This window comes from Euleptes europaea, chromosome 15, assembly GCF_029931775.1.
Source record: "Euleptes europaea isolate rEulEur1 chromosome 15, rEulEur1.hap1, whole genome shotgun sequence".
In the NCBI taxonomy this organism is placed as follows: domain Eukaryota; kingdom Metazoa; phylum Chordata; class Lepidosauria; order Squamata; family Sphaerodactylidae; genus Euleptes; species Euleptes europaea.
Window position 1 is genome coordinate 4703634 of NC_079326.1, and position 14047 is coordinate 4717680.

The window sequence follows — 14047 nt, forward strand, 5'->3', positions numbered from 1 at the left end:
CCCACTTTCATGCCTCCCCTAGTCTTTTCATATGTAAGGGAACTTTGCCACTGAAAGGATCCCTGGAGAGAAAAATGGCCTTGAGAATTAAGATGACACCTCACAGCTTTGCTTCCAAAAGGTTGTTACATTAGCCACAATGTGAGCATGAATTATGTTTTTAATCAATGGAGTCAGATATGGTCGCTGCCATCTGTGCCTTGGGGAATTCCTGTTGATTTGGCAACCCTATATGCTGACCAAACGACTTCCTTTGCCCCTTAGCAGCCATTTCAACACAAAGAAAGCTAACTTTAGTCAGAAGCATAAACTGATTGAGGCTACAAGATCATCCCCGCTGGCCTATCACCATGCCAAAGTTATATCCTATGATGAGACAGATGCTGCCAAATCCATGTGGCTATGGTAAAGGTGGGAGGGAAGACACTCCTTCTGTGTGTGTGTGTGTGTGTGTGTGTGTGTGTAAAGTGCCATCATAGAATCATAGAGTTGGAAGGGACCACCAGGACCATCAAGTCCAACCCCCTGCACAAGGCAGGAAATTCACAACTACCTCCCCCCTCCACACCCCTAGTGACCAGAAGATGGCCAAGATGCCCTCCCTCTCATCATCTGCCTAAGGTCGCAGAATCAGCATTGCTGACAGATGGTCATCTAACCTCTTCTTAAAAACCTCCAGGGAAGGAGAGCTTACCACCTCCCGAGGAAGCCTGTTCCACTGAAGAACCGCTCTGTTAGAAAAATCTTCCTAATGTCTAGGCGGAAACTCTTTTGATTTAATTTCAACCCGTTGGTTCTGGTCCAACCTTCTTGGGCAACAGAAAACAACTCGGCACCATCCTCAATATGACAGCCCTTCAAGTACTTGAACATGGTTATCAAATCCCCGCGCAGTCTTGTCCTCTTCTGGCTAAACATACCCAGCTCCTTCAACCTTTCCTCATAGGACTTGGTCTCCAGACCCCTCACCATCTTTGTTGCCCTCCTCTGGACATGTTCCAGCTTGTCTACATCTTTCTTAAATTGTGGTGCCCAAAAGTCGAAGTGTGTGTCAAGTCGCAGCAGACTTATGGCGACCCCTTTTGGGGTTTTCAAGGCAAGTGACATTCAGAGGTGGTTTGCCAGTGCCTTCCTCTGCACAGCAAGACTCTCCTTCTACCCAGGTTTATTTGCTGCACTGATTGCTGCATATACTGCCAGATATCAGAACCATTCAACATGGAGCTTCTGAGTTTGCATGACAAGGAATGGACAGAATTCACTATTTCTCATTATAACCAGGCTGTAACTTGTAACAGTGCAGTGAATATTAATGGTGTTTCTTGCTGATGATCAAACTTGAATGCCAAGCAGCTTTGGCTGGAGTTATGGATTAAGTGTTGCATTTATCTTTGTCCACATTGAACACTTTGGGGAAGAACATTTGGGAGGATGTTTTGGAGAGATGTGTCACAGTGAGTGTGTGCCTCTCCTTGCATGAGCCCACCTGCCTTTTAAAAAAACAATTTTAAGGGTTTGCTTCAGGTTCTACATATTAGTAGGGTTACCATCATCAGGTAGGAAATTCTTGGAGATTTAGGGGTGGAGCCTAAGGAGGGCAGAGGGGACTGAGCTCAACAAAGATGTTATGTCATTGACTCCACCCTCCAAAGATGCCATTTCCTCCAAGTGAACTGATGCTGCTCACCTGGAGATCAGTCATAATTTTAGACACACAATTTTTGTATGTATACTTTTGTCTTACTCTTTTAGTTATCTGGTGCTATTTTGTTTGCTGACATCATAATGCCGCCCACCTGCTCTCTTATTGTGGCTCATACAGTTTTCAGTCCCTTCCAATCATGATTCTATGGACTCTCCATCCCATCCATGTGTTATCAGCTGCAAACTCACTGGTAATTTTTCCCAACAATATCTTTTGCCTTATATATAATAGAACACTTTGACCCCAGTTGGGACAATATGATAAATGGCTACCTGTTTCTGCCTTTAGACAAAATGCAGCTCCAGTCCCTATGTGCCATCTTGTTTGAAGCAGCAAGAAAACAAGGTTTGGATCATAATTCCCCCCCCCCCTTTCTCTCTTTCTTTCCAGGGTGAGTTGCTGAGTCCATGTCGGTGTGATGGGTCAGTGAAATGTACACACCAACCCTGTCTGATCAAATGGATTAGTGAGAGGGGATGTTGGAGCTGTGAGCTGTGTTATTACAAGTATCACGTTATTGCCATAAGCACAAAGAACCCCCTGCAGGTAAAGGTACTAGAGATTATTACAAAGTATTTTCTTCTGTTGTTTTGGCATATGTTTATGCCTTCCCTCATTCATCATTGGATGTGTATGCAGCTTTTTATTGTTTTGTGCCCTGCACAGTGAATTGCAGAATTGAAGCCTTCCTCCATGAGTGGAAAAGGCCTTGAGGGGAAATTGTGGAGGAGAATCAGTATAAGTGAAAAGGGGGAAATGCTAGACAATGTTTAACACTCCCCTGCAGATGTTCACACATGCATTAGTGTCATGAGGCTAACACAAAGTTGGAAACAGAGTTGTATGCTTGGTTTATTATTTTATTTATTTATTTTTATGTTGCCTTTCCACCTGATCAGGATCTCCAAGGTGGTGCACATAAAAACATTTTAACAGTTAAAACAACATTTTAAATTATAGAATAATTCAATAAAAACACATGAACAAACAATACCAGAACCAGGGAGGAGGGGCAATAACAGTTACTGAGGGTCTGCCAAACCAAACAAAAAAGTCTTTACCTGCTGGTGGAACAAACTGACAGAGGGAGACAGACAAATCTCCCTGGGGAGGGAGTTCCAAAGTTTAGTGCCACAACTGTGAAAGTCCTTTCTTGGGTTGCACCTGTCTAGCCTTAGATGGCAGGGGCAACTGAAGCAACGCCTCCAGAGATGATTGGAGTGAACAGGTAGGTTCCTATGGAAGAAGATAGTCCTTAAAATATGTTAGTCCAGAGCCATACAGGGCTTTAAAGGTCAATATCAGCACCTTGAATTGAGCATGGAACAAATTGGAAGCCACGTTAATGTGGCAGGTTGTGCCACGCTAAACAGGTAGCACCCCAGTAATGATAAATGATAAATAGCATTTTGATTCCTCTTCATACTGCCGGCACTGGGGACTTTAAAGCATCTTTAGCAGAATCTCTTTTTGCAAAATTTGTGTTTACAAATTCTACAGCTGAAACTTAGGCCATTTACGCATGGCCGTTTGCGGATTAATTTGTCCCTCATTAGCACCTCTTTCCCCAAAAAACTGCACGCATGGGGGCGAAAGGAATGCACGACAGGAGCCGCAGCCACTCTCCTCCACCCGATGTCTCTGGGCAGAGGCGAGGGGAAGCTGAAGGGAAGCCGGCAGGAGTGGAGGCTGCTGCGGCTGCTCTGCGCGCCTCCACCCCACCGGACTGGGAGAAGGGGAAGCCGGTGGGGGGGTGGAAGCTGCCGGGGCCAGGTGGAGAGAGAGAGAGAGTCGACCCAGATGCTAAACGTTCTGGGAAGCTCTCGCAGTTGCAGCGATCCTTTAATTTATATCGCTGCAATCCAGTACTTTGCAGACCCGGGCAAGTTCCGGTATTGGGTGGGTCGATCACGCAGGCCGTGCGTGAAGCCTCATTATATTCGTGACAAGCCAGGGAAGTTTAGAAGGATAAATGGCCATGTGTAAATGCCCTGTGTGTTCCACAGAGACATGGGGGGGGGGTTGGGGACAGAGCAGACCCCACTCAGTTTTAAGTGGAACTGATGCAATAGCTGTGGGATCCAGGAAACTCTAAACACAGCAGGCTAATTTCTGTGAGCTCAAGAAAGATGTTTCTAAAAAACACAACAAATCCTGGCCACTTAAGTTAGTCCATAAGTGATTTCCAGGAACCCTTGTACATTCCTGCAAAGCTTAATTTCCAGAATACCTTGTACATTTATGTGGCAAGTTATTTGGAAGGTTTCTCGCTTCAGTACAGTGGCCACTTAACTTGAATTGCTCTCATTAATGAGCATTTTCCAGCTGGAATAGCTAGAAGTGCTCCGTGGGAAAGGCAATGTTCCTACATTTTTTCATGGTGGAACTAATCTGACCATACACTTAATATTAAACAAAACCTAATATAATAAACTATTGGTCTATCTGCATGGTAACCTGGAAGTTTTATCAAAGGACTATCCCAGGCCTAGTAAGTTATAAAAATATGCTAAAAAAAACTCTGTAAATACAATTTTTTATGGGAATGATTAAACTATTCCGCTGTGAGTGTGTTTTAAGGAGGAGTAGAAGCCGGGTTTCCAGGTCTCCTGCCCTCCTGCCAGCAACTTGACCTTCCCACCACTGCTCCTTTGGGTGGCGGAATAATTTTTTTAAATTGTCATCAGTGTGCGTGGCATGACATCACTTCCAGGAAAAATGGGAGGCATGGCAACTCTGGTTGTTGTTTTTTCCTGCATAATGTTTTCCTCCCCAGCTAATTAAAAACCCTGGTAGAGAGAAAAATAATCCTATAAGTATGTTTTTGTTCTTATCAATTCCCCCTATGAGGGTTTGAAGCAGTCTGGGGGGTGGGCAGAATTTTCTATTGAGAAAATGGCACAGAAGGGGGAATTAACCCTTCCTACCTTAGTGCCATGGCCCAGTCCACATTCGTTGAGGAGGGGCAAGGATGCTTTTTTCCAGCTAAATTATGGCTGGGGACCTCATAACTGATTTCCAACTTCGTCCCTCGAAACACTGCTTTGTAATTGGCTGTAGTGCTTACTGAAAAAATGTCACCTCTCCAACTCCTCTGTCCCGCACTTTGGCTTATGCATAGAGAGGAGGATGATTTGACCCAGTCTGATCTCAGGAGAGACTGAAGAATCGGGATTTAACAGCACCAACATTTACATTTTGGAACAGGAGGCCCTTCCACTTGTTACCGCGGCGCTGACCGCCAAACTGGCAGCTGACCTGGACCTGGCTGAGCGCAAGAAAGCGGAGGAGCAAGCGTGGGCGACGGCTGATGCCGAAGCAAAGGCTCGGGCAGAGCAGGAGGAGAGGGAGCACTTAGCCCTCGAACGGGCACGGAGTGGTGCGCGTCCCCGACAGCCCGGGGGCTATGAATTACCCCCGTTCTTCCCATCTTTCGTCCTGTCTCATAGCTTTCAACAGACCCGCAGGTTGGCGGGGACTTTGCCCGAGAGACCAGACAATTCCGACGAGGAGGACTTATATACTGGGGAATCTCTTTGGGCCACTGATTTACGGGTCAGCCAGTCCCGCCGAACTAGCGGCGCTGGCAACGAGGTATTTTTGCTACGTACCCAAAATATGGATCTCATGGAACAGGTAGCACGCTTGCAAGATCAACTGACCTTAGTGCTCAGGGACAACGACCAGTTGCAACAGGCTCAAATTGCGCCCGTTACCCCCGCTCCAATGATACCGCAGCAGCTGCCGCAACAACCAGCTGCTCCGGTGGTTCCTCCTGACGGAGGCCCCGCAGCTCCTGGCGGGGGTCCCGTCGCGCCTGGTGGAGGACCTGTAGTTCCAGGCGGAGGTCCCGCAGCCCCTGGCCCCGCAGCGCCCGGGAGAGTGCCTGTCGCACCTGCTTTACCAGGAGTCCCAGCCCCTGGATACCCGCCTGTGCCCCCAATGCCATGGAGACCACCAAAACTGAAGGTTACTTACAACGGCTCTGTGGAAACCTTACCCCGTTTTTTACATCATGTGGATAGTTATATGAGGGAGCACAGACAATTCTTCCCAATCGAAGATAGCCGCGTCCGCTTCGTTGCCTCTCTGTTAACGTATTATTGTAACACCCCTGACCAGAGGTTATAAATGTTGTGGCAATCCTTTGTTCGGGTGTGCGAGCTGTCCTGCGCATTTGGGAAGCTCCCACCCAGTATGTATTATTAAGCTTAATAAACTGCTTTGAATGATCAACCTCTTCCTGTGTTATGGGTATTGGGATTTAATACTATAACTCAGGCACTTCAAGACAAGAGATGTTCAGAGGTGGTTTGCCATTGTGTGCCTCCATGTCATCACCCTGATATTCCTTGGAGGTCTCCCATCCAAATACCAGCCAAGGCCAACCCGGCTTAGCTTCTGAGATCTGATGAGATCAGGCTAGCCTGGGGCTATCCAGGTCCATCCTGGTTCTTGTTTACTATTTCCTGTCCCCAGCTGTTTCGGTTTGCTGCCCATGGTCATGACCTTGATCTCAATGAGGTCATAATTCTGAGATACTTTCTTCCTGTCACATGACTATGATAAATGAATTCCTGTCTCATGCTTGTAGTTCAGTGTGTCCTGGATCTTGAAAGGTTGAAGCTCACTGAGCTACGGTGATCAGACACAATCCTGTTCCTTTCATAACTGTGTAGAAGAGGGGATTTGAGGTGTAAATTGTTGTTTTGCATTACATGATAAGAAAAGCTGAATTTACTGAAATGCCCTCCTTCTATTTAGGGGACAGGACCCTTGTCTGCTGTTGCATCTCATTTCCCATAGCAGAGTCACACACCGTCTAGCCCCATTTGCTTTTCTGTTTTATTGATCATGCTGAAAACTTAATCTGGGGTGTCTGAGCTCTTGAAAGCAAAACTTGACAGCCCTAACTATGAGCCTTTGAGAAAAAGAGTTAACCAAAGAGATATGAAAATGAATAAAATTGAGAATGACAAATACGGTGGGTGAGACAAAGTGAAAAGATGAGTACTGATCAAGACCATTCAAACATCTAGACTGGTGGTAAATACTCTGGTAATCAGTACTCTGTGACTGACATAATGCCTTTTTTACTAAGCGATAGGGACCCCAAGGCTATATTGTCAGTGGCAAGATTTGTTTCAATCCTTATATCCCTCCAACACTAGATATATGCTGCTCAAGATCAATTGATCAAGGAGCTTCTAAGGGATAAAAGGAAAAGGAAAGGTAATCAGTACTCTGTGCTGTCTTAAGCAGTATGCATGTGACCTAAATGTGGGTCCTTAGGTATGCATGCCAGTATCCATCCTGCTCCTGAGGTATGTCTCCCACCCAGTTGAGTAACATGGCCAAAGGTTCATAGTTCTATTCTGACTGGGAGAGAGCCTTGGAAGGGGCAGTGTCATAGCCCATAGGCCTATTAGGTGGGGTACCACAAAGGAATCAGTGGTTATGAAACTGCATTATTGAGATAGAGGCCATATGTACAGATGAATGTATGGGCTTATTTTATTTCCCTTGTAGTTTTCTCCTTGAAACATTTGTATGCAATATATGCCATTGGGTATGGAACTAAGGAGAGGAAGAGGTACCATCTAACACAAATAGAGGATGAACACACTGTATTCCCAATGCAGCACTTCAAAACACTGAGCTGCAGCATTGGGGCTACATAAGCCATCCAATGACCCTACTGGTTAAGATGGAAGAGAATGAAAGGTTATGGGCATAACATTGAGTTTTCTCAATAGGAGGTTTCATTGCATATTTAGTAAAGGTGCTATCCAGGGACAACTGGTGCAGGAGAGGCAGAGTAGGTAGAAATCTGTGGCAATTGTCATACCTTTTTCTTTTAAAATTGTTACTGGTTTGGCTATTTGCTGTGGCTGAAGAACACAGGAGCAGCAATTGATACAGGACCATAAATAAATATATGCAATTCATTTTCACAGTTTATTCAAAGTACAGGATATGTGTTTTCTGGGTACTCTTTTCTAGGAAAGCCAGTTTCTCTGCAACCATGAATTATGATTTTCATTATTAATGTATTACATTTTACCACGTCCAAGAAATTCAGAGCAATGTACATGGCTCCCCTCCATTTTGTCTTCACAACAACTCTGTAAATTAGATTATATGACTGGCCCTAGGTCACCAAGTGAACATTATGGAAGTGTGGGGATTTAAAACTAGACTGTAATTCTGAAAAAAATTGTTTTGCTGTCCCCTAAAATAAAAACTCACAGTGTGAGTTTCAAAATTCAGATTTTTTTTGTTTACCCATTTAATTTACTTTTAGCTCTGTTCAATAGGCCATCTAATCCAGTCCATTATCTTTAAACCAAAAATAGACTAATTAAACCATCCCTTCTGGAGCAGCTCATATAATAGAAAATATTGCCTATAGTCAAATTATAGTTTAACAGGAAACCAAAACTGGGTGATCTAATAACAGAAGTACTTGAAAATCACATATACCATAATTTCCAGGTGCAGTCTGATACAGGATTGTTCATTGCTTCCAGAGTCCACTGTGTAACAGTGTAGTTTGCTGTTTGAAAAGCTGCTTTCTGCCATTACAAAAGTCTATACTAAAGGCTGTGAATGTTAATTTGTGGCCACTGGTGCTATTGTCCAAGGAATTATTCTTGCATATCCTTCCTTTTTCATTTTGACCTGTACCTTCTGCCCACTGTTCTCTTTCTGCTTACCCTTTTCTTACTGCAGTGGCAAGCCATTTCTCTGACTGTCATCGAGAAGGTTCAAATAGCAGCAGCCATCTTGGGTTCCCTCTTCCTTATTGCCAGTATCTCATGGCTAATCTGGTCAACCTTCAGTCCTTCTGCTAAATGGCAGCGCCAAGACCTGCTCTTCCAGATCTGCTATGGAATGTATGGCTTCATGGACATTGTCTGCATAGGTGGGTGAATGACTCTCAAAGTTAACATAAGATGCAGCCTGTTAAAATCTTTTGTGAGAAAACTGGGAGTTGGGATGTATGTGTGAGAAGTGGCGAGAGAAAGAGGGAGGGAAGGAGGCGAGGGCAAGGTGGTAGTTCCTTTGATTACTATCAGGAGTTTTTATATGTGGTATATTCAGCAAAGAAGATTGCCTGATCCAAGATAAATCATTGGGGCCACCTAAAAATCTTCCCAAGTAACAGGTATATTTAGAACCTTTCAAGTTAGTCCTGATATGGATATTTTCCAGTACTTTGGTGTAAAAAATTGTAGCTGTTCCTGAGAATGATACTGAACCATTAGAATTTACAAAGCTGTTGCATGTTCTATGTTGTGCTTCTTATGAATATTTCAAAAAAATACAAAAATTGAAATTTAGATGTTGGTTTGTTATCTGTTTTTTAAATGTAATGCTTAGATGAAGTAAAAGTAAAAATGAATTCAAAATAATTGATGTCAAAATTAAAAATCGGTTCATAAACTGAAAATTTGGGATTCACTAGCATTTTATGGTCTTCACAGTTTGACATTTATACCAGAAAGCATATGAGATTCTTCTACAAAACATGGCAGAATGATATCTTGGTGTCTATGCAATAAGTTATTGGTGGACCCTCCCTTTCGCCAGCATTGTGCATTCTATTTATTTGATTTCTATCCTGCCCCCGCCACTGCTCAGAGCAGTTTCAGCCAGCTCTATTTTAACCACTTCACCATGGCCCCCAGGCACTTGGCCAGGGTATTGGGGATAGTACCCGGCTGGCTGTCCATCAACAGATGTAGCTGGGTATCATCCGCATATTGATTGCAACCCAGGCCCAAACTCCTGACTGACTGGTTGAGAGGGCACAAATATATACTGAAAAGCAAGACATTGAGCACCAAGCAGACCTTTCCAGAGTCCCAAATTTTAAATGCCTGCCGAGCATAAAATACATGGTGGCTCCAGCAGCCAACCTAACCAAAATAGAATCTAACAACAGTAGAAGAGCATTTACTCTGGCAAGATGCGCAGCACTTTCTTCTGCTGTGTTGGAAGAGAGATTTAAAAAGATACCATACTCAGAAAGATTATATTCATGCTCATTGGGGGAGGTGGAAACAACTGAGCATATTATTCTGAGATGTCCACATTACAAGGAGGCCAGATTAAAATATCTTTAGCCTATGCTTGATGGCTTTCTGGGCGAATCCAATGAAATTAAATTGGAAAACTTACTGTCTGATAAAAATCCCTGGGCATCCAGACAAGCTGCCAAATTTTGCCTCGTGATATGCAAGACGCAGGGAACAGTACTGAAACTGTTGTAAAGCTGTAGACTGTTATTCTTCTGTTGTACTGAATCATTGTTTTAAATCTGGAACTTTTGTTAAACCTTGTAATAATTTTTGTTATACTGGTCAAAGACCGCAATAAATTTTATGAGATACTGAAAAGCATTGGGGAGAGGACCACCCCCTGAAGGACCCCACAAATCAGGGGGTGATAAAATCATATGTTTTTGCTTTTGCTGTTGCTGAACTCACAAATGTTTCTGAGGAGTAGCACCAAATTACCTATCATCCTGTTACATAGGATAAAGTTATATAAAACATGGATCCATTTTCATGTACCAAAATGAGGCTTAAGGAGCCCCGTGGCGCAGAGTGGTAAGCTGCAGTACTACAGTCCAAGCTCTGCTCATGGCCTGAGTTTGATCCCAACGGAAGTTGGTTTCAGGTAGATCAAGGTTGACTCAGCCTTCCATCCTTCCAAGGTCGGTAAAATGAGTATCCAGCTTGCTAGGGGTAAAGGGAAGATGACTGGGGAAGGCACTGGCAAACCACCCCGCAAACAAAGTCTGTCTAGTAAACGTCGGGATGTGACGTCACCCCATGGGTCAGGAATGACCCGGTGCTTGCACAGGAGACCTTTACCTTTTAACTGTGGCTTATCAACAGGAATTTCTTCATGCTCTGGCTCATTAGAAAGGCGAAAAATAAGTTATATTACCTAATATACTTCAGGTGACTATCTGGATTAGGTAAAGTGCTATATGCAGTAAACCTTATAAAATGTGGGGGGAATGGACTTTTTCTTTGATTTATGCCTTCTGTCACATTAATCAATAATGTAGAGGAATTTATTAGCTTTCCAACAGTGCTTTAAAATTTGAAATTGGCCACTTGGTTCATGAGTTATAGCTTAAATTAGAAACGGTAGGAAAAATGGCTTTGGCCATCTTGGTGATATCATAAAAAGCTTAAGCTACCAATCAGAACAGGTTGTCACATCAAAACCTAATACATAGACATAACACCTTTCAGAAAAACATAAAGAAATTTTGCCACTTTACCTGATACCAATATGTAGTATGGCCCACGGACTGTATGGGTTGAGTAAAAAATATCTTACATGATTGCCTTAACAGTTTCTCGCAAATCAAAATGAACAGCCTTTCTACTGCTCAGTAGCGGTATTAGCATGGTTGCTGCCCAGGTAGCCACTGCTGATGAATGCTCACTATTTATTGGCTTGCTTGGATTACATATGCCCCAAGGTCAGCATGGACAGCTCATGTACCATTTAAAATCAACTGCACAGAGTGTAAGGGATTCCTTCATGCCTGCAGTTAGTGGCATTTATCAGTTGGCATCATCCATCGTGCTGGCTCGTGCTCAGAACTGACTAGATCAAACTACAGTTCCTAGGTTGCAGAGCAATAAAGTATAAATATACTTAATGCAAACAAGCGTGAACCCACTTGGCAATGAAGCAAAATGGGCAAAGATGGAATTTTAAGACAAGTCATTCAGTTTCCCCCACTCCAGCAAATAAGGACACCATCTCTGAGATTTTGCACCTGTAGGGTGAACAGGTCTCTGTTTGTGGCATCTGTAGAAGTCAGATTGAATTAAACAATATTTGATGTCAACATTCAAATTCAGTTCATAAAATGAAAATCTGGAGTTAATTTTAGCTCTGATTTTAATGCTCCAAGAACTTGTGGCAGGAATTTCCTTGTCATCTGTGACAGATGACCTGTTGGGTATAAAGGGGTTGCTCAGAGACAAATTAGCCAGAAAAAAACTATGTTATTTAAAATCATTTATGCCACAGGCGCTGTCTATTATGTGTCCAGGACAGTTCCACTCCATGCAACAATCACAACAGAATGCAACATCTTGGGCTGGAGGGAATTTTCCCAACAACAAAATAATGTGGGTTGGGAATAGAAAAATATGATCATCCTACAGTGGAAGAACAATCATGAGGGATGAGATCTGGGTGACAATTGTGAGGAAGGAAGGAAGGAAGGAAGGAAGGAAGGAAGGAAGGAAGGAAGGAAGGAAGGAAGGAAGGAAGGAAGGAAGGAAGGAAGGAAGGAAGGAAGGAAGGAAGGAAGGAAGGAAGGAAGGACTCCTTCATGTGGTTTGTTCCTCCCTCCCCCAGAGTGGCAGAGACAGTTTTTTAAAGATAGCAATAGTTCCAGTAAGGACTTTTGAAAAGTAAATGCACTTGAAAGGAAATCTGTTTGTGTATGTGATATAAATATGGCTGGCAAAATCTCTTTCAAATGTGCACCACTGAACACAGTGGAAGTTTGGAACTTCTCTGCACACATTTCTTCAAGCATCTGCCTATTAATTAAGTGGTAATGTGGAGATGTGGTCACATCTCGCTGTCTGTATCAGGGAAGGCTGCAATTAAGGAAGCTTGACGTTTGCAAATTCAAGTGGCGTTCAGGGTCAGCAAAGGTGGAAATCGTCTCTTGTTGAACAACTTTCCATGTCAGCAGCTAATGAAGGAGAGAGGCAGATGAGGGGAAGTTCTGGCCCGAGAGGGGCGCTGTACAGCACAGGACTGATTAACAGATGGTGAGCACAGTGTTGTCATTGCCTCCACCCACATACCTGTCAGATCAGGTGCCTGTCCCTAGCATCCCTTAATCAAACTCATTCAGGCAGATGGCTCTGAAGCAGTTAAGACTTTATTAGGAGCAAATAGACAGGTCAAAGAGACTGACTGCTAAAAGCAGAAGAAGGCTAGTATGCCAATCCTTGATTCAGGTACAGTATAAAAGCATTGCAGGCTTGAGAAAGTAAACATGATTAACAAGTCTGAGATAGCGTTTCCCAGGTGAGGGAGACATAACAGGAAGGCAGCTCCACAGGCAGCTGTGGAAACGAAACCATACATAGGATGAAAGGCTGGGAACCAAGGTCGTGGAGCAGAGCCAGCCCGAGCCTGCTTAAGGTGAGAGCTCGCCCTCAGGTTAGGGTCTGACAACAGTTAGGTAACCTTATCATGCCTGACAATAGCAAAGGCCTGACATTCTGCCCTCCTTAAGGCCCCCTCCCTTCTCCGAAATCGGGCGAGGTTTGTGGGGGTAAGCCTCATGGAAGTGGCGAATCAACCGAGGGACGGCAACATGGTTTTCAGCCACCCTTTCATCATAACCTGGGCCTAAGTGTTTCCAGCGTACCAGATAGTAGAGCACTTTATCATGGACCCGAGCATCTAGAATCTTGGAAATTTCAAAATGTTCCTCTCCCCCCACTAATACTGGGGGCTCGGGTTCGGGATCTGGATTCCACTCCGGGGCAGGCATGTACTTTTTCAGCAAACTGACATGAAACACTGGGTGAATGCCCCTCAGAATCTTTGGTAGGCTGAGTTCCACTGTAACTTCATTTATAAGTTGAGTGACTGGGAATGGTCCTACATACTTCTCACTGAGTTTTTTACATGGGCGTAACGAGCGGAGTTTTTTTGTGGACAGGTACACCTGGTCTCCCACCTTGATGTCCCAGCCCAGAGAATGATGCTTGTCTGCCTGCTCTTTGTATTTGCGCTTGGCCTGCTCCAGATTTTTTTTGTAACCAAGGCCAAATGTTTTGCACCACGTTCACCCAGTCCGCCACCTCTGTATCAGCCCCCTCCCCAGAAAGATTTGTATTTCCAAAAGGTCCAAAGTCCTTACCATAGATCACCTGGAATGGGCTGAAACCTGTGGACTGATGGGTGGCATTGTTATAGGAATACTCTGCAAAAGGTAAGAGGTCCACCCAATCATCCTGGTGATAATTTACATAGCAATGCAAGTAACATTCCAATACAGAATTAACATGTTCGGTTTGACCATTTGTCTGAGGGTGATAAGCACTAGATAAGACCCTGTTCCACCCCCACCAGTTGAAGGAACGCCCTCCAAAACATGGCCACAAATTGTCCCCCCCTGTCGGAGACCACCTTGCACAGGAAGGAGTGATATTTAAAGACATGCAAAACAAACAAACTGTGAGGGTCTCTGTCTTTGTGTCTCTGCTTTCCATCACCTGCGGTGTTATCAGTGAACTCGTAAAAGCAGTTCACACCTTCTGGTCTCAGGCGCCA

The 14047-nt window shown here is 44.0% G+C and overlaps 1 protein-coding gene across 1 annotated transcript in view; it reads left to right on the plus strand.

The window, feature by feature from the left end:
- Nucleotides 1–14047, plus strand: part of MARCHF4 (membrane associated ring-CH-type finger 4) — a 111715-nt gene that overhangs the window by 71840 nt on the left and 25828 nt on the right. Inside the window, exons 2-3 of the mRNA XM_056861537.1 lie at nt 2096–2251; nt 8438–8630. Of these exons, the coding sequence (XP_056717515.1) occupies nt 2096–2251; nt 8438–8630 (349 nt within the window). The remainder of the gene's footprint in view (nt 1–2095; nt 2252–8437; nt 8631–14047) is intronic.